This window comes from Trichoderma camerunense (genome assembly GCF_050948025.1).
Source record: "Trichoderma camerunense strain CBS 138272 chromosome Unknown V8C40scaffold_6, whole genome shotgun sequence".
NCBI classification, from domain to species: domain Eukaryota; kingdom Fungi; phylum Ascomycota; class Sordariomycetes; order Hypocreales; family Hypocreaceae; genus Trichoderma; species Trichoderma camerunense.
Window position 1 is genome coordinate 561632 of NW_028145364.1, and position 24307 is coordinate 585938.

The window sequence follows — 24307 nt, forward strand, 5'->3', positions numbered from 1 at the left end:
TTTGAGCTAGCAGGGCCAATTGAGCAGCCATGGGGCCTCGTGCATTGACATTTTACTGAATGTAGGTTCTTTAGTAAGTTCTTTAGCATGCCCAATGCAATTCAATTTAATTCTCTTGATCGATTGACACCTAGGAATAACCATGCACTGAAGGAGTTGTAATCTGTATATCCATACCCATTGGATATTACTCAGATGCCCAGTAATACCAAGTGAGGTACCCAAGCTTCAATCTTTGGTACATGTAGGTATTTTCCATGTACTTTGAAAGACAGCAGGCGGGGTTCGCGGGGTAACATCCGCATTCAGATCAATATCTTCTGGCAATGGATGCGCAGTACTTGTTCCGCCACGTCAACTGGCTGAGGCTCCATGTACTTGTCAAATACTTGCAAAACACGCAAGTCGTGTGGTTTGTCACGTTGATGACGTGTGATTGTTGCCATAAGCACGAGGTCGGTAAGCTCTCGGAAGGTGCATTCTCGCAAGTTGATTGCCAACCGGATTGATGCGCATATCCTGGCCTCACGTGAGCGAGACAACGCCCAATTGATGCTACCTCGGTTCCTCTCACTCGCATCACTTTAATATTCTTTTCTTATTCCCGTACTGTATATTCGCACTGCCCAATCACCAAAAGAACCCGGAGCTTACACTACCAGCTACATCACCAACCAACAAACTAACCCGATAATGGGCTGATCAAAAGGATTGCGCATTCGTTCCCTCGGGTGTTCATATTTTACCTCGTCTGTCTTCTGAAGGAAAAGCCAGAGAGAGAGCCGAAAAGGCAAAGCACGCCGAATCTCGGGATGCGATGCCTTGCTGCTCAATGAATGCTTCCCGCATAGCACCTATTTCGAACTCAAGCGACCCTCCACAATCTTCATTCTCGCATTAGTGTGTGTGATTAGCTGTGTTTGTTTGTTGGCTACCGCTCTGCTCTACCAAGCTGGCAGGGCGTCCTGCATGTGGTGACGAAAAGAGGCACATCACATCTCCTAATGCAGAGGCGTGTAAGGGAACGTTGATATGCTCATCCACCTCAGTCATACAACTTACAAAGCTGCCGTCTTTGGATAAACAGACCGTTGAACATGCATGTTATCATTGTGGGAGCTGGCATTGCGGGTCTCTCGCTTGCCATTGCCCTTGGCCAGGCTCATCACCAAATCACAATTCTTGATGCTGCTCCTGAGCTTACCGAGCTGGGTGCGGGCGTTCAGATGACACCGCAAGCAATCAGATATCTTTTCAAGTGGGGTCTCAAAGATGACCTACTCGCCCAGTCGATTATCCCCGAAAACTTGCATGTGTGGGATGGACAAGCCGGCAATCTGCTGGGGAGTGTCCGAATCAAGGAAATGGAGGCTCAATATGGCGCCCCATACATTGTCGTTCATCGGGCCGTTTTGCATGCGATATTACATCGTCACGCTGTCCAAGCTGGGGCGCAATTGCTACTAAGTAGTGATGTTATTGAGTACGATTTTGCCAACGGTGCTGTAGAGCTGCGAAATGGCAAAAGGCTTACGGCCGATCTGGTTGTCGCTGCTGATGGTGCGTATTGCAACAGAATCAACTTCCAAGTCCAATGAGCTGTGCGCTATACTAACCGCTCCATCGTTTCAGGGATCAATTCTCTTGCTCGATCCCAGCTGCTGGGCTCCCGAGATCCAGGAAGCCAGCCGACTGGATGGGCCGCTTTTCGCATGACGGCAGAAGTCTCTAAGCTCAAGGCAGATCCTGTGACTTCGAATCTAATAGATCTTCAATGTCGCAGCTCCAATTGGTGGATTGCTCCACACATATCGTGCATGACATACTTGATAAAAGATGCCACAATGCTTAATATAGTATTAGCACACAGAGACAACATCAACACCAAAGAATTCACCACAGAGGAATACAACAAGACAGTTCGGAGTCTATTCAAGGACTTTGAGCCTCGGTGAGTACATATATTCAGCTTCAATTCGATATATCCAAATTGTTTCTAATACGATCTGTAGTGTTCAGCGCATACTTGACCTTTCTACGTCGAAAATCGTCAATTATCCCGTGTATGCTGTGCCGCCACTACCCTCCTGGAGTCACGAATCTGGTCGATTTATTCTCATAGGCGACGCTGCCCATGCAATGGCCTTTTACATGTCCATGGGTGTGAGTATAGCCGTCGAAGATGCCGCTGCACTTGCAGCGGTGCTAGATTTATCTTGTCCTTCTGATATCAGCTCAAATCTCTCCCACAAGCCAAGCGTGGTGATTGACTCAAAATTAAAGCATGCACTGGATGTATATGAAATTGTCCGCAAGCCAAGGGTTGAAGCTGTGCAAGAGGCCAGCCTACATGGGGGTGATTCATCACATACCTCGCATGAAGCAGAGCGCAGTGTTCTCTACGAAGCCCTCGCTCATTCTCATGAAGGCGGGGTCTGGCCTTTGGAAAGCGACGCCATTAGAGGCGAATATGTTCGAAAATGTAGACGAACGGGCCAAAGGCTTGGACCGGGTGGCATCACTGATAAAGGAACAAGAGACTGGTGCTATGACTATGATGCCATTGGGGTTATCGAGGAGTATTACAAGTCCTCAATCGAAGAGCACATGTTCGAGGCAGCAAACCATATTGACGCCATTCGCGAGTGAGTCAGCTGCGTGTCTGGAGGAGTTGAAACTCTCACTGATATATTATAATTTCACTGCGCCTGATACTTCAAGACGAAGAAGGCAACTCCGACGAGCTCACGAGTACGATCAAGTCTTTGAAACTATCTGAAGAAACTGTCCGCCACAGCCTCATCAATTAAACTCGCTGCGGACATTATTTGGCGATGGATCTAACCGGCTGAGGAAGCCCCGCAAGTGCGGAATTGCCACGTGGGGGTTTTAATCTTTGGATCTAACTTCGACCTTGAAGATCCCGCTTTTGCAAACGATATATATATATAAGAACTCATCATCAGCGTTCAGAGTTGATCAAAACCGCATCACCTATCGACGCTTCATCATTTCGGTTTACGAGTCTCTTGTGCAAGGACATTCTCTTCTTCAATCACTCGACACTATTATTTCCGAGAATAGCGGCAGGATGGGTTCTCAGCCAGATTACAGCCTCCCCACGCAGGAGATCTCATTCTCGGGATTCCTGTTTGACATGGATGGAACCATTATCGACTCTACCCCGGCTGTTGTCAAACACTGGCATAAGTAATGATCCCCTTCCATCTCCCCTAGCAAGCCATCCTGCGCGGAAGATAGACTTTTGCTAACAAGGGGGGAAAGTGTCGGTGAAGAAATCGGCGTTGCTCCTGAGGTCATCTTGGAGACGTCTCATGGCCGCCGCAGTATAGATATCCTGAAGATCCTTGCCCCTGAGAAGGCCAACTGGGAATGTAAGTTGCATTTGTTTGGCTTGTCCGGTTATCTAGTTGCATCTTCTCCTCCTTGATATTACCGCAGATGGCGCAGCGTGGCGTAGTTTCCCCGTTCTGTGTCGACGCCTCCAATCCTGCGAGTTGGAACTCGTCCTGAGGCTGGGACTTGGCTTACAAAGAGTTTTTTTTATGTATTCCCTTGAATGGGTGTCACAATCAAGTAGCACAGAACTAATGTGTGTGCTTAATAGATGTAACAAAGATGGAAGGCGAGCTGCCCAAGCTGTACGCCGATGACGTCGTGGAGATCCCCGGCGCCCGGCCTCTTCTCGACTCCATCATTTCTTATTCCTTTCCCTGGGCCATCGTGACGTCCGGCACCCAGCCCCTAGTCAGAGGCTGGCTCAAGCGACTGTCCCTCGGCACACCTGAGCATCTCGTCTCCGCCGAGTCCGTCGAGAACGGCAAACCCGACCCGACGTGCTATCTCATCGGCCTCGAGAAGCTCGGGCTGCAAGATAAGGCGGGGGAGGTCCTTGTCCTCGAAGATAGTCCCGCAGGCATCAAGGCCGGCAAGGCGGCGGGGTGCAAAGTCCTTGGCCTGGTAACGAGCCACACTGTGGAACAGGTTGTGGCGGCTGAGCCCGACTGGGTGGTGAAGGATCTCGACAGCGTGAGGGTGGTGAGACAGGAGGACGGCAAGATGACGCTTGAGTTCTCCAACGCGCTGCGCTTTTGATTAGAAAACTGGGGGCGATAGAATCACATCACACACTTTGGGGCTTGAAAAAGGAAGATATTCTAGAGGGCAACTTCAAGTCAGATATTCCATAGTTTTTAATTAATATTATAGACACTCTAGCATTCCGGGGAAACAAGAGCCCTTTGTGAGGGGAAAAAGACAAAAGGAATGGGTCTCGGGGTTCACGTTGCGCGCGTGTTCAGATCAGCCCTTTTAGCAGCTGAAGAATGAACGATTGTCGATCCCACGGGCGTGGAGATGAACTGGTCTCACATTCTGTGCCTGGCCAGGCTTACCAACTTGCCTCTCCCTAACCCTCCAGGTTCCACAATTCGATCGGCAATGTCTTACCTTTTGCATCCCTCTTTCTTTTCAGTTTCCCTCCTTCTCGGGTTCACGGCTTTCTACATTGTCGAAAACCCTCAGCGGGTTGTCAAGTAGTGCAAGTGCTCCCGTAACGTGAGACAACCCATCAAGTTGGGGGGGGGGGGTTGTCTTGTCTTTCACAGGATTCCTTTTTAAACACGAGCCCTTCTTTCTCCTTTAAACCAAGGAGCCTGGTGCCTGTATAAGGCGCGCGCGGTGCTACTACTATACTCTAACTTGTGATCCTTCTCAACACGCTGCGTAACGGACACGATGAGCTCGTACAGTACGACCGCGCCCGTGTTCGCCTCCCCGCGAATCAGTGAAACAGAGTGAAAGTGATTTACCTTTTGGTGTACGCGCTTGGGGTATGATAAAGTCTAGGCAGAAAGAGAGAGAGGGTGTATACACTTGGCCAATCGAAGCGGAAGATTGCGAGTTGAGGGACAAACAGGATAAGCCGGCAAATTCACAAGTCTCCATCCATAGGATAGGAAAGAGTCTGCGCAACTCGAGGCGATAGAGTTAGACGCCCGCAGCATGTGTTCGTACATACGAGTAGTACCCCGGGGAACTCTTCAGACGGGTCTCGGGCGCCCGGTTTGTCATGCGTGTCATGTCATGCGTGCCCCTCTCTTCACGTAGGTATATCTCAGGAGTCACTTTTCTCTTGCGTCTTTTCGGGTATGGGAATCCTCTGCTGAAGATCCCCCCGGCTCGGCATCATCTCGCATGTTTTTTTTTTTTTTCTTTCAACAGAAGATACAGGGTAATACAATTGGCAGTCTTGGGATAAAGGCAGAAATCGTGGCAACATTAGAGGAGCCCTCCCCCACCAGCCCCCTTGTATGTTCTTTTTCTTGCGGACCGATCATTCTGTGGACCACGAGTAGCCACGATGGCGTGAGAAAGGGGGAACTACCACACAGCACGACTTTTGGATGCAAAGCTGACTGCACAAGTGTGACGGGGCATACCAGGCTCAAGGCTCGAATGTAAGGCGAGGCTGGTTTGTGCTACTACTCGTATTACAGCACTGCTGTACAAGTGATTGTGAGGGTGCGGGTTTTCGATGATTGGCGATTGGACAGGTTAGTATGCTCACCATGTTGTTGCGAGCAAAAGCCCCCATTGTTCGGGAGGGGAGGACAGCCAAACAAGTGCAACCACTGATCCCGTAAGACTCGCCGATCTACAGTAATACGTATGCAGATCTTGATTTCTGCTCTGTGTGACATACGGAGCATCTGGGACCGTCTTGATATTCCATGCAAGGTCCCGTGCGAGGCGAGACGAACGCAGGTTCTCGTATCATGCCATCACCTACCCTGCACTTTCGGAAGAGAACTTAGTCTTCGGATATTCTGAAAAACAAGTTGTGCCGAAAATGCCGTGCTTGACGCACTTCACTTGATATCCCACATGGGCGCAGTAGGTTGCAGCAACTCGACCTCGCTTCTGGGTCACGTCTCATTCACAGGCTTACGCTCAAGGTTCATGCAGTTGCCGCCCGTGCGGTGGTTGGCTCTCGTAGCCCGCGCTTGCATCGCAACACTTTTGCCGGAGCCCACTTGTAGACGGCGAAGGGCCACTGTGATATGCTTTTTGACGCCCTCCCCTCCAGCACCGCTACGCATCTGCACGAAGACCTCGAGGCCGAGACGAAATACTTCTCGTAGCTGAAGTGGGATTCCGAAAGCGTGACACGGTTTGTCCTGGCCGCAGGTGGCCGTCCAACAGGCCTCGGAGGCTTTCCCCCGCCCCTCCCGGGTATAGAAGGGTATCCTGACTTCTTCAGAGAGCTTCGCCTTGGAGTGCCAAAAGCAAGAGAAGGCGCGAAAAGGGGGGAAGGGGGTCTTGTCGTGAGGCTGGATATCTATCCTATCGTATAAATGCACGCCCTTGCTTGTTGAGGAGAAGACTGCTCCGGTAGGACGGTCAATCGGTCAATTCGTGTGTACCCGGCGTCCAACTAGAGTCGCCGAGTCAAACTGGTTCTGGTGCCACTGTACTCGTACGTGGTTATATCCCCACACTCAGGAGATCCCGGGCCTACTTTGGCGGGCAAGGGGGCTTGCTGGTGGTTGTCCAGTGCTGTAGTATCGGGGAACCAACCAAGCCAGAAGAGGCTCAGGGCAATATAAAGTACACGTGGGATGTGCGCTCTTAGGCGTGAACCAATGGAACCGTGTGCGTCGACCCCAAGCTAAAGCGGTTGGGCGGGCACAGCCGCTTCAGCATATTTCGCCAAACTCGCAGACTTTTGCTCCCCTATACGAAATAAGTGCCGTTTGATTGCCATTATGCGCAACCCAATGCCATTGCCGCCAGCGGGGAGCATGTAAGAACCCAGCCAAATGCCCAAATAGAGCGCGTCCATGCCCGCTGCAGCGGCGGGTGCAATTTCGAGCTCCCTAAAAGAGACGCAGCTGAGATCGAAACAAGACATGGCTCCGAGATTCGGCGTGGGCTAGAACGACAGTATGCAGAGCATTTCTCGTCTCCTTGCGCCATCAATCGCGCTATGGTCTCTTGCCATGTGGGAGCCTAAAAAAATTCTCGGGAAGCGATCTGACTGGCCAAGATGCGAGACTGTAGCTCCTCGGCTAGCCGATTCTGAGGGCGTCCCCCATGCTCCTTGCTTGGAGAGATGTATCGTTGTCCAGAAACATACATATTTTGAAAGTTTTCGAATAAGAGGCTTGAAGCAAAGCGACCGAAATGTTTGCGCCACCGCCCACTTGAGAGTTGAACCCCTGAGCGGCCTGGGAGGAGCTAGGCAATTGCAGCATATTATTGGTGTCTGCACACGCGTAAATCTCCGGGAGGCTTGCAAAGTCGCAGCTGAGGGCAGATTCGAGAACCAAGATGCAGATACGCTGTACGGCATGCATTCCTGTTGCGGTCATGGTGATGATGATGATTTCGCTTTTGATTCTGATAGTAAAATTTTCTTTTGCGACGGTAGTCTGTGCTAGGGAGAATAGCTGTACGGCGTACTCCGTAAGACTCGTGCAATGTGCAGTGCTAATGCGTTATCCGCTACCCATGAACGCTTGTCATCTCCGAGCGGCATTCGTCGGAACACCGCGCATACTGTAGGTGAGCAAGCACGGGATTTGTTGCTTTGCTTGGCCTCCAAGGCTAGAGAGAGAAAGACAAAAACGAACAAGCACGAGGGTCGTGCCGCCGCGAGGCTTGTCAATCCGGACGACGCTGGCTCCTAGTGCTCCAGCTCCAGCTATGTGGTTGAAAGTGGCAGCGTCTGCTACACGGTGGCCGCTCAACAGGGCAATGAGCGACGCTCGCAAGTCTCGATCGAGTCCTCAGCAGACAGGGATCGCGGTTCCATCGCACGTGGCCGCCCGGACCACCAAGGCTACACTAATCTCCCCGTCCCTGGCCGCGGGGACTTGAGTTGGCTTTTGTCTGTTCACGCCCTTTGGAGAATCCAAACGACACGCCCCCTTGCCTTTGGCTCCCCGCCCGTTTGCTGTGCTCTAGAACCTGCCTGAGCTGCCTCCGCACGGCTCCATCCTCGTAGTCGTAGATGTGAAAAAAATCAGATACGATAACCTAGCGACAAGCGTAGCCTTTGCTACCCTTTAGCAAAGGCTAGAACCTGCATTTTGCATTTTGCTGAGTTGGTAGCGGGGAGAAAGCCCAAGTAACCTGCATGGCATTCGTGTCAGATTTGGCCAAAGCAAGGACGCAATGTGCAAAGTACGAGTACCTGTGCAACTTCTCCTTATGGCCCTACCGCTCTAATGCCCCGCATCGCCCTCCCACTTACGCGCCGTGAGAGTGGGCGAGTGCGTGCCGAGATGCTTCGTTTGCGATATCTTGGTGATATGATGTTATGATGTCCAATTACTTGGCAGCGCTTCGTGCCGTGATGTGAAATGCAAAAGAGCGCCGTGGTATTTGCGCGAGGTTGGATTGCGTCGTCCCTTTCGGGCCATCTGCGTCCTCACGCCACTTAGGCTGGCGGCGGGGATGCTACTTGCACGGCTGTTCATCACCCTCCCCGCCCATCTTCACCACAAAAGCCCAGCCCTTTCTGCGGTTGCACTTACTCGTACGCTGCCCCATTCCATCTAGATGTGTCTAGTTCCTCCGAGAGCATCATGCAGATGGTGGAACGGAGACGAGCACATGTGAGCACCGTGATCAACTCGCAGCTCTACACCTGCTCACATGACAACATCGACTCACCAAATCGAATGGCGTCTCAATACCCCTGCTTACTTTGATCTTGCTACGAGGGGTAGACGTCGCCTCTCTCCGGCTTGATTCCTTTTTTTGCTGTGAGTCAACAGATCCGTGCGATGAGAAGCTCAGCCGCTTTTCGGCTTCTATTTCAAGCCATCTCGCCACCCAGCGGAAATCTAGATAGCTAGGCAAGCCTCCCGTGAGCAGCGACCACGTCAGATCCACATTGCTGGTAGGAGAGCTCTTCTCGAAAGCTTTAGCTACATCCTCTCAAACACGCCGTTGTCTCGCGTTGGGGACAATTCTCGTTCGCTTTTCTCCTCTCCTTGCTTTCTTGTGACTAAAATTTTGTTTTCTCTATTGATATACCCAATCGGTCGAGTCATTGATAACCTGAGAAAAGAAATTTAGCAAAAATACTATCCTCGGTAAAAGGAGGTGGCCGTGTAAGACGGCCATGGCTAGATATCAGGCCAGCATCAATCTGTCACATAAATCCGAAGAGAGAGAGAGAGAGAGAAAAAGGGTCTCCCTCGTTTGTACTACCAGCAATCCAGATCTTTGCGGCAGGGGATGGACCAGGCCGAGGAGACTAGGATGTTCAGCTTGAGAAGTGCTAGTCTTTAAGCCTAGCGAGCAGATCTGTGAAGCTTGTTTCCCCCCTCTCCAATATTCTGTCAGTCCTGTTGCTCCTACCGATGGCCAGTAATCGAGACCGATAAATGTTTGCGGGGCTGAGCTTCCGAACCCTTGGATAAGACCCGAGCGGCCTGCCGTAGTATCATGCGCCGGCCAGGCCCCGCGGATTTTGGCTTCCCTCTTCCTTGCAATGCATCTCTTCCCCGTACAGCTGTCCAATGGATCGACGCCCGGTAGTCGGGTTGGCTGAGCGTGCATGTGGCTCTTGCGCTGGGAAATTCGACAGCATTTTAGGCACTAGAGGGGCTTCGGGGTGTGCCGCGTCACACCCAGCAACGCAAATAGACACCATTTCAGGCTTGGCGAGCTTTTCTTCCCTCCCACATCCAAGACCTCAGGCGCCGCCAGTGGAATGGATGCACACCATCTGGGCAGAGCAGAAAATGAACAACCCATCGGCCGGCCTTCTTTCAAATCAGTCTTGGCATGCTCGATCTGATAGCAAGACGGAAAGCGACTGTGATCTACATCCAATTGGACGTTGGCTAAGTTTGTGCCAGGACAAGTAAAGTAAACGCGTGCTTCGCTAGAACATGTTGACCGTGGAGTTTTCACATCGTTCTCATCCCACCTGTATTCCCCTCTCTTCCTCTCTCCTTCTCTTCTTCCCTCTCCTTTCTTTTTTTTTCTTTCTTTTTTTCTTTTTTTTTCTTTTTTAGTGAAAACAATTACTCTGCAAGGGGGTGTTAAAAAAAAGCCCTTAGTACGGAGATCTCCGGTGCTCTGTAGCCGCGCGGGCGTACAAACAACCACGGTCGAGGCCTGTCTCTGAACTTAGCATGCCAGGTACCAAGCACTTAGCTTGTACCACTCCATGCTTGTACATAGACATATTAAAGCTGCAGCTAGCTTCTTAGATAGGCCAGCGTTCCAGAGCGCTGGGCCTGGCCTCATCAAAAGCAACGAGTTGGAAGGCGAAATGGGGCACAATTGTAGCTAAGAGTTAGGCTGCGACACAGGAACATGCCCTGCCTCAGTTGCTGTCAGTTGTGAGTTTTTTTCTGATGGGACGAGGCGCCCCGACAACCCGAGCTCCTCAGAACGACTCCCCCACATTCCGACTTAGAGTCGACGGCTTGGTTCTTCCTCAACACAATTATTTTGTAACCGTAGCGTTTTGTCAATGAGATGAGTGAAACTCGTACTCCACGGTGATCCAATGCCAGCTAGCTCCCCGTTCGCATTTCCTTTGGCACTCATAATGTCGATAATTGTACGAGTAGATATCTCGTCTGTCGCCTGCAATCGGTTCTTCTCCTGGGGTGCCATTAGACGCCAACCCTCACCGGAGACCCGCCACTATGAACTCGGGCTGCTGTCTAAGGCGGCGGCTGAAATTGGTGGCCTGATCTTTTGCGGTAGACACTATAATAGCACACGCAGTGCTGTGCTGCTTCGGCATCCTTTGCGCAGACTGTAGCCGCTGCAGCAAATTAGCCGTACGAAAAAGGACGAACGAGACGACCTGAAAAAAAAGGGACAGTCTTCTTGCAGGATGTCTCATTCAACACACTGACTGTTGCCGCAACCTAGGGGAGTGTAGATAGAGATGTTCGGCTGCCAACTGCATCATCCAGCCTTGGCTGATCGGCACTCCAGTTACCCTTCTTGACCAGAGCAAAGAACACATCCAGATCTCTGGGTCGAGACCGCTCTGTTCGGCACCGCCGCCGCTGCCGCGCCATATTTTCTTTTTTAAGCCCTTTCTCCCTGCCTATGTTCGGCTCGCAGTGTAACAGCGGCTGGGGAGACGCAGCGATTAGCGCCCCATCACTTCCAAGCACTCGGGACCAGTGAGCTTGTAAGGCTGATGGCTCTCATTCTGTCTCACTCTGATGATGGACCACACTTGGGATCAAGAATATTTTCTTCCATTTTCGACCAGACAAGTATAGTAATAACACTTTGTCCAAAAGGAAGTCGTTTGGAGGCCGCTTGGAGGGAACACCCTCGACCAAATTAGTCTGCTCTGCCGATCCAGAGTAACCTGCGAACTTGGCAATGTTGGAGAGCTTTCAAGATAAGGAGCAGGAAATAGAGCAACCGTGTGCTGCACGTTCATTCAGCGGGTCCACACTTGTGAGACTTTTGCGCAGCTTGGATGTGATCCCTCCCGGAACGATACAATGTTATCTGTGAAGATTGTTCATGAAAGGCAGTACCTTCTACTTGAGTGTGGCATGGACTTCAGCCCCGAGCACTAGGATGCTGATCGTGCATGGCCCTGCCGTCTACTGAACAGAAAACAGAGACATGCATATGATGTCGGGATGCACTTCGTCCAAAAGATTTGGAGGTGGACCCGGATGTAAGCCAGCGCCGAAACAAAACCCGGAAAGGATTACACGTGAGTGAGACACGTCGTCCGGAGCTCTGCTCCGTGGAACTCTTTCCTACCGGGACACGGATGCTAGAGATCCAGAGCTGAATTGGGGTGGTAGGGGTTGCAGGACCAGACTCTTCTTGCACCTGGTCTGAGCGCCGCGTCACGTTGTGCAAGCGATTTGATGCGCATCATCTAAGCTCTAATGGAGCCTGGGCGTACCGAGAGGAAAAGCACAGTCGGCCACTAGATTGGATATAGTTAGAGGTGGCGCTTCATCGTAGGTGACGGGCTGTTTTTCCTCAGCTGAAAACGCCAAAGTTGAGAGAAACGAAAAAGGAGCTTACTATTCTGAGTTAGCTGATTTTGGCGTTGGACACACCGCCAATGAGGATGCCGTAGGACAATGCGGAGAATTAGTGTGGTACAAGCGCCTGTTACTCGTCCAGCAATTTGTCAATGGTAGATGACGGTGAAGTTATCGCTTAACCATATCCCGTGAGATCGTTCTGCTTTGTCACAATCCTTGCCAATGTCTGCATGGACAATTGAGCGAAGCGATGTTTGCCAAAGAGATACCTAGGCTTGAAGATGTCCCATAAGAGAGACAATGCCACAGCAATGAGACGAATTCGCCAGCCGAGACATTAATTGAATCAGGTACCAGAGCTTTCAACTATCCGTGACTGGTTCTCTGGTGAGATTTGACACCGACGGGACCGAAATGGAAATTTGAATGCCGCGGCGCTAGGCTTCGTGGCGTCTTCCATCTTCTGGCGGTTTCCCGTGCTTGTATATATGGTGGGTAGTTGAGGCCAAGTTGACAGCTAAAAGGGAACCATCTCATCTCTGATGAGATGAAAGAAAAAAAAATGATGGAGCTAAGCGCTTTGCCAAAGATGCTGCTTACCTGTACTCGTACTTCGCTGTTCTGAGACAAATGTGGTTGTGAAGCTGGACCAGACAACGAATCAACATGGCAAATCAACGCGCCGAAATAAGCGAAATGGGTTGATGAAAGCCACAGCGCCCAGCCTGGGTTTAGGCTGGTTCGCCTGAGTCTGCGACTGGGGTAGACCTGCAAGGATGGAGGACTGACAGGCTGCTGCTGAGGTGTGTGATGGTCCTGAAACAGGCAAAGCTCCGCGACGGACGGAGGCTCGGAACGGTGGGGTTGGTGGCTCCGAGAGCCCGATCCAACCTCTTTGGGGAAGGGTAATGGCTGCCAGAGAGGAGTGGTGGGTGGCCGAGATAGGGAGCGTGGATGTGCCACGAGGTGAAAATTCCGCATCATGGTGTGTGTCCACTCTAATCGTGAGAGCTCCTAGCCATGATTGTACTCGGACATGGGAGGCGAGGCTGATTTCTGTGCAACTGTAGGAACATCAAATGTCGTCACCTAGCCCGAAAATCTCATTAGCAGGGAAAAGGCGGCTCGATGGTTGAACACGATAGTTCAGCTCGGGATGGTTGGGGCGATTTGATACCTACGAGTACTCCAGCCGCTCCTTGGGCTCTTCTCTTCTGTATCCCGAAGCATCAGAGCACTGGCTGTGTTTGCAGCCGCCATCCCAGCTCCTTTAGGCTCTGCATCTTGGTGGCTAAAGTCAAAGTGGCAGGGGGTGTAGCGCTGTCGTAGTAGCAAAGTCCAGTCACCGGCGCTTCTCTGGCGCGTGGCAAGCCTTGGCCCGGGAGAGGTATGTCCAGGATACTTGACAGTACTGTCTCGTTTTGCCGAGCTTCGTAAGAACACACAACCTGGGGAGGGGAGTGGGCAAAAATGGTGGGCAAAATAGCGGGCAAAAAGGGAAGATGAGGATAAGGACATAGAGGTAGTCCGGATGGGCCAACCGGGTGCATCCGGGTGCCACGGGCCAAAACCAGCCGGTCTCTTGGTGGGCAAAATTAGCTTGAAATGATCAACGCAAATTCACGGCGAGCTGTTGTGTGAGGTGAACGGGATCAACACGAGGATGAACATGGAAGATGATGTTAGGATCAAAACGCAGATACTGCAAGCGACTGATGGCCGGATAATGATATACCGAAGAGGGATTTATTCTTCGTTCATAGTACTCGTACCTTCCGTATCTTAGGGACTGGGTAAGGTAGTTGTTGCCTTCATGGCAGATCAATTTATGTTGGAAAGAACCAGGGTAGGCAGGAGCTGCACCAGGAAGGAGCAGTCTGCTTGGCTGCAGAGTACCGAGCCTGTGTATCGGCTGCTGTGACAAGACTTCATCTTCATCTTTGCACCAGAAACACAAATCAAATACTCGCAACAGCACCAACAGCATAGGATTCGTACCAGTTGCAACGCCATCTCCAGCCTAGTTGGCCGACCTGATGGATGGTTCATCCCATCCGTCCTGTCTCTTTGCGTCTTAGGGGCAGACGCTGGGCAGCCAGCCGCCTGCGGTGTCCAATTACAGCGAGCGATGCCCTGGAACCTACCGACAGCCAGGATGAACAAGGACATGGCATGCTGCACCACAGCACGCGAGCTGCTGTGCTTGGGAGCCTTTAAGGGGATGTAGTGGGAAACTGGCTGTGCTGGGTGGATCTGACACCAGTTTGGCACCAGAGTTTGGACTTGAAAGGCCCAGAATCTCAGTGTGGGCACACCGTCGCATGTTCCAATTGGCAAAACCTACGCACCTCCGCCCGTCCGCTGTGAGATGCTTGATGGGGAAGTTTCCGCTGGAGCTTTCATGATGGCGGCATGTTGTACATGCGTTGGATATTTGGTACCTGAACGGACCTGCAAAGAACAGACACAGGCCAAGTACTGTTTGCACACGCGGCTCAAAGACGTATTTCAGTCCCTGTATGAGTACCAGTAATTGCTTACACATTCCAGCGACAGCATTAAGGTGATTACCTGTGGCATCTCCTATCTCCAAGTACGAGTGCTAACTAACTAGGTAATTAGAGGCCCGTTTTGTCGTCCTCCCTAGCCTCGAAGGGTTTTGCACCGGTGAGATTATCATGTCATCACGGACCGCGTTCGCACCCTCGTCGTCTTCCTTGGCTACCGCGAAAGGCACGCGGCATCCCGCCGCGATCCCACCAGACCAGAACTCGCTATGCAAGCGCACGTCCGCTTTGCTTGAACTCGAGCTCAAGCTCATCAAATCTCATGGCCAGATGCTCGCGCACGCCCCTCGGAGCCCTGCCAGTACTGTACCTCCGTCGGTTTCTTCCCCAGTCCCACCGCACAGACCGAGAGCGACTCGCAGACTTGCATCGGACACGACGACACACGTTGGCGTGGTGGCGGCTGCGAGCCTCTGCATCCACGGGCAACTTGTGCAGCCATTTTGGCGGTCGTCGGAACGTACAGCGACACCCTACGCTAGCCATGCCCAGCTGGGCTCTGTCCTGGGTTCTGGACCCGGACCTCTGGATGGCTCTGGGCTGTGGCTCTAGCCTCGAAGCCTCTAGCCTTGGAGGCTGCGAGCGCTCTGGGCGCCAAAGTCTGCACAGCGCGAGTCCCGGCCCACCCAACGCGCAGCTGATGCTCTGATGCACCCCCCGTCGCTGCTTGCTGCTGCCCTGGAGTGGCAGGGCTCAGTGCCAGGGGTATCGGTGCTGTGCCCTGATCCTTGCCCCCTGGTCTCTGACCGGGGTGATGCCCTCACTCGCAGTACAGTACCGTACCGAGTACGGAGCAGCCCATGGAGACACCAAAATCCGCCACAGATGCGCGGGCGGGTCGACAACACCACTACCGAGTTAAGAGATGCGTATCAAGGGCCTCTGCCTCTAGCGAGTACTTGTATCTACCTCCGCCCCTCCGAATCTGTTCCCGGATCTTGTCCCTCAATGTTTCTGCCCGCTTGCTCCAACGACGACAAATCCCCTTAACAAGGCCGAACAGAGTAACCTGGAAACAAAGTTCAGGAAAAGCCCTTGTCTCAATAACCCCTTCTCCTTCTTCCTCTTAATTTTTCTCTTCGTCGTCATCATCGCAATTGATACCATTTCACTCCCGAGGATCGTCCTCATCTACCCCTCGCCGCCGGCAGCATTCACATTTATATAAACCAAACGACCATTGCTTGCCATTCCTCGATTCCAATCTGAGTCTACACCTCGGCGTCCTGCCACATTTACAGTGCATAACCGACTTCGGCGTTAACTAGATTACGCAAGTCTCAAGCTGGGGCATAACCGTCATCAAACTTACCACGCCTCGTGTGGCCCCTCAACAGAAACCATGGTTCACCATTCTCAATCGGAGTGGCCGGCTTGGACCTATTCCGTCGCTGCCGCCGACGACTATACACAATATGCCCAGATCCCAGAGTACCCATTTCTGGCGGAATCTATGAAAGCCTACCAGGCACAGCATAACCATCTTGTTCACCACCAGCAAATGTCGCGAACAACGGAATCAAAGCCGCGACTTTCAAAGGAAGAGGTGGAAGTTCTTGAGGCCGAGTTCCAGAAGAACCACAAGCCCAACAGCAGCACAAAGAAGGCCTTGGCCGAGAGCATGAGGGTTGACCATGCACGAATCAATGTAATTGAACCCGCTCCCCATTGACAATTATATGATCATGAATATGTATACATATATACCTACATTGCAGTTTGCTAACGATTAGCTAGAACTGGTTTCAAAACAGGAGGGCACGAGAAAAGAAGGAGAACAACATTCGAGAGTACGAGGCCAGACAACGAGCCGAAAAAGAAAGGACAGGCGGAGAGATGGGCCTGCAGGGCTCTGATCGCAAGCGTGACCTAGTTGCTTCTTCTGCCCCCTTCCCCGAGCCGCGACAGGCCTCGCAAGCCAAGGATCAGTCCCCAGATGCCCCTTCTCAGCTCTCGACAGCATCTGAGAGCTCCACCGATGCTTATGGGACAACACCGCCTGTTACCCCCCACCTCGGCTCTGCGTCTTCTCTCGTCTTCCACCATGCGGACACCGAAGATGATGCTGTCAAGGTAGAGCCTCCCTCTCCCGCAACCGACATGTCTTTCGCCAATGTGTCCGCCTTGGACACGATGCTCTCTATCGAAAACACTTCCGACGAGTATGCCAACGAGTACCAGGAGATGGATCTTGAGCGGATAACAGCCTTCTTGGATCAGACTGGCATCCCGAGCAGCCCCAGTCGGCAGCTCAAATCCCCTTGCCCTGCAGACATTGCCTCTCGCCGTAACCGTCAAACTCCTCAGCTATTGTTCAACGGCCCTCGAAGCTTTTCGGGCGGCCCCAGAACTGGTATTGATACCAGACGCTCTGAGCAGGTTGCTTCCATGCGTCGAGTTGTTTCTACAGGAGCAGGACGGGTTCGCAAGTCGTCTGCCTCTGCTGCCACACCACGCAGCCCTTTTTTCCAGAGAAATCGCTCACCAATGGCCCCTGGCTCAGCGGCGCCGCCCACGCCAAACACCCCCGTCGTCACAGAGGCACAAAACACCAACGGAGGCCTGTTCCCCCTGATTACCAAATACTCGTCGTCGGCTCTGATTCAAGATCCTACATTGCGCACACCGCCGACCACACCCGCCTTTCTGGAGAACTTTGTGTTCAATAACAATGGTGCCTCCTACACCATGGGTAACTTTGGCGCAAGATCCTTTTCCGACGATCTTGATGGATCAATTCACGGAACGGCAGCGGACTACGATGCTAGTATCAAGGCCTGCTCCAGCCAGCCCACAACCCCCATGTTTCCTTACCAAATGGGCGCTGGTTACTTCTCCGGCTATGCGGACAACTCAGACTATAACTGGTCCTTTTCACCACACAGTGGCGAGTCGGCACCAGAGTTTGCCATTCCCTATACCTCATCTATGAACATGCTTTGATTTTGGATAAGCAAGCAAAACATTACACACAGCTGGATGCGCAAAATTCGTCTCAATTTCCTTCACATCTGGCTACACACCCATATTGCATGCTCTCATTTGAAAATTGTGCTTGCAATTCTGTATACTATAAACAGCAGTGGCTGTTATTTTCCTTTGTTTACTCTTTCCTTTGTAAAGCTTGGTCTAGCGGTTTGCATATACATTAGCATTGGACTGTACTGTATGGGGAGCGGCATTTTGGATTCTAAATTTGAATTATGGAAGCAGTTTTATGGTGGGAGACTTGTATTTTCCTTTGTTATGACTCCGGTACTACTGGATCCTGAATGATTGGTGCCTCCATTGGGGACATCGCTGTCCATTTTTGGCGCTCTGGCGTGGGATTGGGACTGAAATACCCCAGGGTTAGAAGTGATTAGGAGCAGGACGAGATAACTACGCATACTATGTGACCTTTTTTGCAGTTGAATAATGGCAAAATACCTATGATATCTATACCAATTGCAGTATAAGCTTCCTCTTCTGTGTGTATGTGGTATCATATCCGACTTCGGTGCTTACTGACCAGCGTAAACTCGGCGTTATAACATGGAACAGGCAGGTACTAAAAGGCCTACTACTTGTAGATATATTCGCCAGTTACACAAAAGATGTCTTATATCCCCTAAACTGCATGACTAGGTACATTAGTAGGTAAAGTAGGTGACATTACTCGACCTTGGGGAAATAAGTCGGCTGATACCGCAGTCTCAAAGTCAATCGAAAAAAATAGCCAATCAATGACTTCCCAGTTGATAGCCACCACGAGCTGAGTCTGGTTCAACGGCTTGTCAAAAGGTTTGCGCCACTAGGAACGGCTGAACAACCTCACCAAATCAAGTTTTTAAGACTACTACTAAACGGAATTGGTATGCATCCAACTTTGTACACCAGTAAATGCGAGTGAAAAAACAACGAAGGTCGGGTGTGAATTTACATGTACGAGTACAGCTTCCAGGGTCAGGGCTACAGGTTACATGGGTGCAGAAAATAGATGAAGAAAAAAGGAATCTAATGGAACGACGTCACAGCCTTAATCCTTAGCCTCTGTTTAGCGAAGAGCACGTAACGCGCTTTGCAGCAGCCCCACCTCTTCTTAATGAAGAAAGGGCAGAACAACATCCCTTCGATAAGGCGTCTAAGAAAGCGATCGAGGCTCCCTTTTTGCGTGTTTCTGGCGGCATCTTTTATTGCATTTCCTTTCTCTGCTCCCTTATAAGCTTGCTTCCTCCTTCGATAATGCCATATCGTGAATGATCGCCAGCTCTCCATGTCCTCGTCCGCGTTCCTCGACGCCTTTGAAGACGCGTCGCGTGCGCGGTCCGGCATCTTGACGCCCACTTCCGAAGGCAGCTTGAATCGCCAAGATGAAGCTTCTTCGCCGCGCCGCGCCGCGAGGAAGTCGGGAGTGGCCGTTACCATGGAGCAGCTGCTCAAGCCATCAATTGCTGTAAAGGTGAATCAAGGCCCTCCGAATCTTGTATCACTGCGTTTGCTCGCTGCTCACTGCTCTTGACTTTCTATATAGCCACATCCACCTAATTTGCATATCCCGCCCCGCGTCCTGCACCCGTTGATGCTTCTGCCTCGTGAACACCTGCCGCTGGCGTATATAGACTTTGCAGCTTCCAACGGCGATTTCCCCCAGTCTCGGTTTTACGAATCCTACATCCATATTCTCGATCTCGAAAGCCGGCTTGGCCCCGCGCCCATTGTGCTCATCGCGCGCAATGAATTGAGGGGTACCACCTACGCCCTGGAGCGACAGTCCAATGGGCTGTATGTACTTTGCAAGCTGGGGTCATGGGCGGACTTAGAAAGCCTGGCGCAAAATGCCACGGCCGTCAGATATGAGCGCCTTTCTCCCGTGAAGACAGAGCGAGTCGAGCGCCCCGATATCGAAGCACTTACAACCCCTCAGCTGCATGTCGAACAGAAGAAGAAAAGGGCTGCCATCGAAGCCATCCAATCTCAGATGAGGAAGCGTGTGAGATCACAGTCTGTTTCGACTGTCGGAATCTTGGCCAAAGAAGAAGAATCACTGGAACCCGAATCAATGCTGTCGCAGCTACCGTCACCCGACATGAGCTTGGAACAGCTTCCGCTGCCGGGATCTGAGGACCAAGCCAACCCCGCTCCCATAGTCCAGGGTGCAGAGGATATTTTTGACAGCATCAGAACTCATTATTTCGATGCGCTTTACAAATCCATGGTAGGTCGCATAAATGTATCGAGCTCTAGTACTGTTGATGGTTACTCACACGGACGCAGGGATCCCTCGCGTACTTCGCCAAAGGCCCACTATCACGAGCTCGATCGACCTTCCACTTGGATCTGGAATCGAACCTGGACATGGCCGATCTGATCGAATTTCTGAAGAGTCTCATCCTCACAACCGTCCAGATCGACAAAAAGTATCGCGAGACAATTCCTGAGATTATCACCAAGCTGAAGGACCGGATTGAGAGTTCTGATGAAGGTCGCAAGCGCAAGCGCAAGCCCAAGAAGATGAAGCTTGGCAAGAGTGGACTGTATCCGCTGGAGGATGAAAACGTTATGCGGTGGTGGGCTGCGAACAAGCCGGAGCCAAATGATGAGGCTGCCACCACCTCCTCACAAGTCAAGTCTCATGTTTCCATCCTGCGGACGAGGGAGACTAAGCTGCAAATGATCCTCATCATGGAGATCCTTGCCCTAGAACCTCTCAAGACTGCTGGTGAAAGCGGCGAGGCGATTCTGCCCACTCTGCCTGGAGCTGCCGATTCTGGAGACTTGTTGGAGAATGCTCTGCACCCTCAACCGAAGAAGAGAAACAAGCACAATCTTCCAGTGCTGCTGGATGTTCACGCCGATCGGCTAACTATCTGGCAATCAACGGCCAGTGATGAGCAGCTGTTGCTTGAAGATGCACCATCTTCGCAAACGCCATTGGATGGCAGCCTGGAAAAGAAGGCATCGTCCGAACCTCTGAGAGACTTTTGCGTCGATGTTATTGTACCTTTGTAAGACTTGGTATTAACCCCTTGATGTAGTTGGACACTAACACTCAATTAGCTTTTCTGCTCGCTTGCCTGATCTTTGCGACTCAATCAACCGGAAACTTGGAGGTCCTGTGATTATAGCCCCGGCAAAGTCCAGGGCTATGAAGAAGCCTTCAAGCCTTCGAGATCAGAGGCCTGGTGCTGCAGCTAAGCGACCTCAACCTCCGAACGCTCGCAAGACGTTGCAGCGAGCCCTCTCTACGGAACAACAGAACCGAAGGAGTATCTCGAGGGGCCCCAGTAATGCCATTGCTCTTTTGCGATCAGCCACATCTACCACCCTTCCGACCGTCAAGCGGGAGAGCTTGGATTTATCAGGACCCATGTCATTGCTTCCCGACTCTCAGAGAAGGGCCCATTCACTGTCCCGAAGCAGCAGCATGAACAACCTGTTTGATGCTAGAGCTAGTAAAAAGGCCGAGGTGGATGCTGAGCTTAAGGAGGCCATTTCTGCCTTGAGGAAGCCTAACCGACAAGTTGTAAGCAAGGCAATGGCGGAGGCAGATGAGCGTAGAACGTCGGCCAATTTGGCCACCAAGAGTAATTCAACTCCCCCAACATGTAACATGAAGAATGTGCTAACAAATTGTTTCAGAACCGAAAAGAGCACCCCCGAGGAGCATCCCGGCTGTGGTTAAGGCCACACCAGCAAACAACCGGTTCAAGAACATGATGCCAGCCAAGAAGGCAGAGGGCCAAATATTCTCTGAAGGTTTTGATGAATTAATCCCCCCATCTAGCGTGACGGCCTTTGTTCCATCTACAGGCAAGAAGCCTGCTCTTAGGGAGCTGTATAAGCGTAGCCCATCTCCAGTGATGGATGCAGTAGGCGACACGCCGACAAAGACTTCGGCGAAGCCCAGCTTCCTACGCCGACCGTTAAATGAACAGCCAGCATACCCCCCTTCCTCTCCCGCCATACAGAGAACGCGGGCACCTGAAGATTTCGTCGTAACGGATAGCGTGGTTAAACCTACGAGAACCAGATATGAAGCTCCTGATTTGATTGAGACGCCGATCAAGAAAAGCACACAGCAGCGGCTTGATTTATATGCAACTCCTCAGACAAAGGCGCAGGAGCCGAAGGGGAAAAGCGTGTCTATTTTTGAGAGACTTGGATGGGATGACGACTTTGATGATTTATGAAATGGGAAATTTCTTATGCGTTCTGGCGAGCATAGTGATTATGTGCATTATATTATTATATCCCTGGGGTGTTACTGTACTGAGTATCAATGACTTCTTTTCTTTTTGGGGGGGTTTCAGTGGAAAAGACAGCGCAGGGCGTGTGGCAATGGCGTTACGAAGCACAATGGAACAGTTGGCATGAAACAAGTATTCGTTACACATGGGTGCCATGCTCATGGAAGCATTATTTTGTATACATCATTAGCATGGTCGTAGCAAGATAGAGCATGAGATGAAAAGATTTTGTTGCTAAATTCAGGCGGCGGCCGCCAAGGGCTCTACTATCATGGTTGGTAAGTCTCCAATATCGACGTGCTCTTGTGATCCCAAGTCGACGACCCGGATGGCTTCGAGGCCGACAACACCCTCTTGCAATGCCAGAAACTGCAGCTCTACGACGTGGCATGCGCCTGGCGCCACGGGGCCAACGCGCGTATCGGCACTGAGGCAGATGAGCTCCGATGTCTCGAGCGTGGCGCTCTTCTGCAATGCGTGGATCACGTTCTCGTCCAGCACGGCGTCTGCGATTTCCTTGTCCCCGCGGCGCCGGCCGCTGCTGGACGGGGGCCGGATTGGACGAACCTCTGCGCGTCGGCGCTTGGGCACGGCGACGAGGGCGAGCTTGCGCGGCGGGCGGGTGCTGTTGGCCTTGTCGGAGGAGCGGTTGACGACGTAGACGGTCCAGGAGAAGATGTCGCCCGGGTGGACGGGCGTCGAGGGCGCGGTGAAGGACATTGTGATGCCGAGGTCGGGGATGGAGGCCTCGGTGCGGTTCGTGGAGGCTTCCAGCGTGGGGAGGGCGTCTGGGCGGATGGCCGAGGGGGATTTCAGGTGGGTGATGACCTGGGCGACGCTGCCGATGGAGAGCTGCGTCGGGCGGTGGGCGCGCTGGATGCCGGATTCCGAGGCGGTGCCGAAGCTGGGGTTGACGGGCAGGGAGAAGTCGAGGGCGGTGGTCCAGCTCATGGTGAGGCTGGGGGTGCAGACGCCCGGGATGACGAGGACGGAGGCGGCGATGGAGATTTCGAGGCTCCCCGAGGTGTCTCTGGGGAGGGTGGTCTCGGTTTGCTGGGGCTGGATGTGGTAGAGGAGCGTGATGTGGTCGTGTGAAACGCAGCTGAGGGGAAGGCCGAGGCCGGCTTCGTCATTGAGGTTCTCGACGGTGCCGTTGGGAGATGTAAGTCGGATGCTGTTCAGGAGAGCCTCGCATTCAAAGTGGGATGTGAAGTCGATTTCCAGGAGGGCGACGATGCTCCGGCTCAGGGGTATCGTGTTAGGACGAGAGAAGCGTATTCTCGTATGCAGGACTGGGAAGACCTTGATGCTCAGCTGGGGCAGTGTCCGGAGGCGTGTCATGAAGTCTTGCTGCCGCGTTACGGGAGCCACTCTTGATACTCGCAGCGCCGACAGTCGCGGCTTGACGCCATTCAGGGCAAAGTCGTTACTGAAAGACTCGAGCAGGTTGAAGCCAGACGGCAGTCCGCTTGGAAGATAGCCGACGTCTGGGGCAACGGGTTCGGTCCAGAGATCCGGGTCGAGGCTCGCGGACGCGGAGAAGACGACGGCCGGACTGTGTAGGCGCATTCGGGGCCTTATGAGGAGCACGGGTAGCTTCCACATGGCGTACACAAACCGCGGCTCTTCCTCTTCCTCCTCATCCTCGACGTCGCTCCCGTATTCCCTCTTGTCCTCGATGACGAAGGGCTTCTTTGTCTCCTTCAGCCTCCCGCTGAAGATGCTCTCAGAAGAGTTGGGAGAGTCGCGGCCAGGGACACTGCCATTGGCTACCTGAGCTTCTAACGATATACTTATCCTGCTAAGATGGTAGTCCAACTCTTTCCGCGGGAGCCATGGCGTCTTGAGAACAAGCAGGACATCAACAGTTTCATCTTTATATGAGTCCATGTTAGTGACTTGGTTTCATGAGCGGTGAGGTTGAGCTGGTTGTCGGTTCCATACCGAAAAATAACGTGTCTCTTTGCTCTATTAGTTCAGATACGGTCTTTGAGCCATCAAATCCCTCAAGTGCTTTTTCCAAATCAATGTTGGTCTCAGCCGGTACGAGATATGTCAAGTAAGAGTTGTTGATAAGGTCGGTTGCCGCATTGGTGGTGGATATGGTTAGTTGAACAGGAGTCAGCTGTCCGGGCGTGGAAGGATTGCGAGCCGACATGACGAAACAAAAAGAAAAATAGGAGATTCGTTATGGTCGCATGTATATAATTATAATAGGCGTTCACCCTCTCCTCATGAATTATAAGATATAATAATACAATAGTAATTAATGGTAGGCGGGCAGTAATAATGAAATGACCAGCTCACCTAAATTCCCACTAAGCTCCAGCGTTGATAGACTCTCTTCCAACCCCCCTGATAAGCCACTACAAGGCCCAGCTGCAGCCCCGGTTATGCGGAACCCGGTTAGTTGCATAAGAACTCCCCGAGGTGGTCCGTGCACGCTGGAAAGATGCGTGTCTCGCGCCATTGCTGTACCCAA

General features: G+C 52.1%; 7 protein-coding genes across 7 annotated transcripts; 5 read left to right on the plus strand and 2 right to left on the minus strand.

The window, feature by feature from the left end:
* The first annotated feature begins 839 nt into the window (after positions 1 to 839).
* V8C40DRAFT_187829 (FAD-dependent oxidoreductase) lies at positions 840 to 2843 on the plus strand. Its single transcript, XM_083211823.1, has 3 exons — positions 840 to 1560; positions 1633 to 1951; positions 2013 to 2843. Exons 1-3 carry the CDS (start codon positions 1098 to 1100, stop codon positions 2647 to 2649), a joined length of 1419 nt encoding a protein of 472 aa, XP_083074784.1. The 5' UTR covers positions 840 to 1097; the 3' UTR covers positions 2650 to 2843.
* On the plus strand, positions 2844 to 4247 carry V8C40DRAFT_187830 (HAD-like domain-containing protein). The gene is made up of 4 exons (XM_083211824.1): positions 2844 to 2865; positions 2921 to 3210; positions 3286 to 3395; positions 3629 to 4247. Exons 2-4 carry the CDS (start codon positions 3092 to 3094, stop codon positions 4114 to 4116), a joined length of 717 nt encoding a protein of 238 aa, XP_083074785.1. The 5' UTR covers positions 2844 to 2865; positions 2921 to 3091; the 3' UTR covers positions 4117 to 4247.
* A 1646-nt stretch (positions 4248 to 5893) lies between these two features.
* Positions 5894 to 6573, plus strand: V8C40DRAFT_240718 (uncharacterized protein). Its single transcript, XM_083214858.1, has one exon. The coding sequence runs from the start codon at positions 5908 to 5910 to the stop codon at positions 6166 to 6168; it is 261 nt and encodes an 86-aa protein (XP_083074786.1). The 5' UTR covers positions 5894 to 5907; the 3' UTR covers positions 6169 to 6573.
* Positions 6574 to 10643: 4070 nt separating this feature from the next.
* Positions 10644 to 11059, minus strand: V8C40DRAFT_240723 (uncharacterized protein). The gene has a single exon (XM_083214859.1). It carries the CDS (start codon positions 10898 to 10900, stop codon positions 10679 to 10681), a length of 222 nt encoding a protein of 73 aa, XP_083074787.1. The 5' UTR covers positions 10901 to 11059; the 3' UTR covers positions 10644 to 10678.
* Positions 11060 to 15513: 4454 nt separating this feature from the next.
* V8C40DRAFT_240725 (homeobox domain-containing protein) lies at positions 15514 to 18039 on the plus strand. Its single transcript, XM_083214860.1, has 2 exons — positions 15514 to 16244; positions 16334 to 18039. The coding sequence occupies exons 1-2, from the start codon at positions 15939 to 15941 to the stop codon at positions 17537 to 17539; spliced, it is 1512 nt and encodes a 503-aa protein (XP_083074788.1). The 5' UTR covers positions 15514 to 15938; the 3' UTR covers positions 17540 to 18039.
* Positions 18040 to 18673: 634 nt separating this feature from the next.
* V8C40DRAFT_240726 (DNA replication regulator SLD3-domain-containing protein) lies at positions 18674 to 22085 on the plus strand. The gene is made up of 5 exons (XM_083214861.1): positions 18674 to 19037; positions 19110 to 19793; positions 19853 to 20583; positions 20636 to 21162; positions 21218 to 22085. Exons 1-5 carry the CDS (start codon positions 18852 to 18854, stop codon positions 21766 to 21768), a joined length of 2679 nt encoding a protein of 892 aa, XP_083074789.1. The 5' UTR covers positions 18674 to 18851; the 3' UTR covers positions 21769 to 22085.
* Positions 22066 to 23983, minus strand: V8C40DRAFT_264298 (TRAPP trafficking subunit Trs65-domain-containing protein; the record flags this gene model as incomplete). The annotated part of the gene is made up of 2 exons (XM_083219524.1): positions 22066 to 23699; positions 23770 to 23983. 2 exons carry the CDS (start codon positions 23981 to 23983, stop codon positions 22066 to 22068), a joined length of 1848 nt encoding a protein of 615 aa, XP_083074790.1.
* Between the last annotated feature and the right edge of the window lie 324 nt (positions 23984 to 24307).

Coding starts and splice junctions, on each gene's coding strand:
- V8C40DRAFT_187830 (XM_083211824.1), top strand. CDS start 3,092: ATGGGTTCTCAGCCAGATTACAGCCTCCCCACGCAGGAGATCTCATTC. Junction 3,211..3,285: donor GTTGTCAAACACTGGCATAA/GTAATGATCCCC, acceptor AAGGGGGGAAAG/TGTCGGTGAAGAAATCGGCG. Junction 3,396..3,628: donor TGAGAAGGCCAACTGGGAAT/GTAAGTTGCATT, acceptor TGTGCTTAATAG/ATGTAACAAAGATGGAAGGC.
- V8C40DRAFT_240718 (XM_083214858.1), top strand. CDS start 5,908: ATGGGCGCAGTAGGTTGCAGCAACTCGACCTCGCTTCTGGGTCACGTC.
- V8C40DRAFT_240726 (XM_083214861.1), top strand. CDS start 18,852: ATGTCCTCGTCCGCGTTCCTCGACGCCTTTGAAGACGCGTCGCGTGCG. Junction 19,038..19,109: donor AGCCATCAATTGCTGTAAAG/GTGAATCAAGGC, acceptor CTTTCTATATAG/CCACATCCACCTAATTTGCA. Junction 20,584..20,635: donor GTCGATGTTATTGTACCTTT/GTAAGACTTGGT, acceptor ACACTCAATTAG/CTTTTCTGCTCGCTTGCCTG.
- V8C40DRAFT_240723 (XM_083214859.1), bottom strand. CDS start 10,900: ATGAGACATCCTGCAAGAAGACTGTCCCTTTTTTTTCAGGTCGTCTCG.
- V8C40DRAFT_187829 (XM_083211823.1), top strand. CDS start 1,098: ATGCATGTTATCATTGTGGGAGCTGGCATTGCGGGTCTCTCGCTTGCC. Junction 1,561..1,632: donor TCTGGTTGTCGCTGCTGATG/GTGCGTATTGCA, acceptor CCATCGTTTCAG/GGATCAATTCTCTTGCTCGA. Junction 1,952..2,012: donor TTCAAGGACTTTGAGCCTCG/GTGAGTACATAT, acceptor TACGATCTGTAG/TGTTCAGCGCATACTTGACC.
- V8C40DRAFT_240725 (XM_083214860.1), top strand. CDS start 15,939: ATGGTTCACCATTCTCAATCGGAGTGGCCGGCTTGGACCTATTCCGTC. Junction 16,245..16,333: donor TTGACCATGCACGAATCAAT/GTAATTGAACCC, acceptor ACGATTAGCTAG/AACTGGTTTCAAAACAGGAG.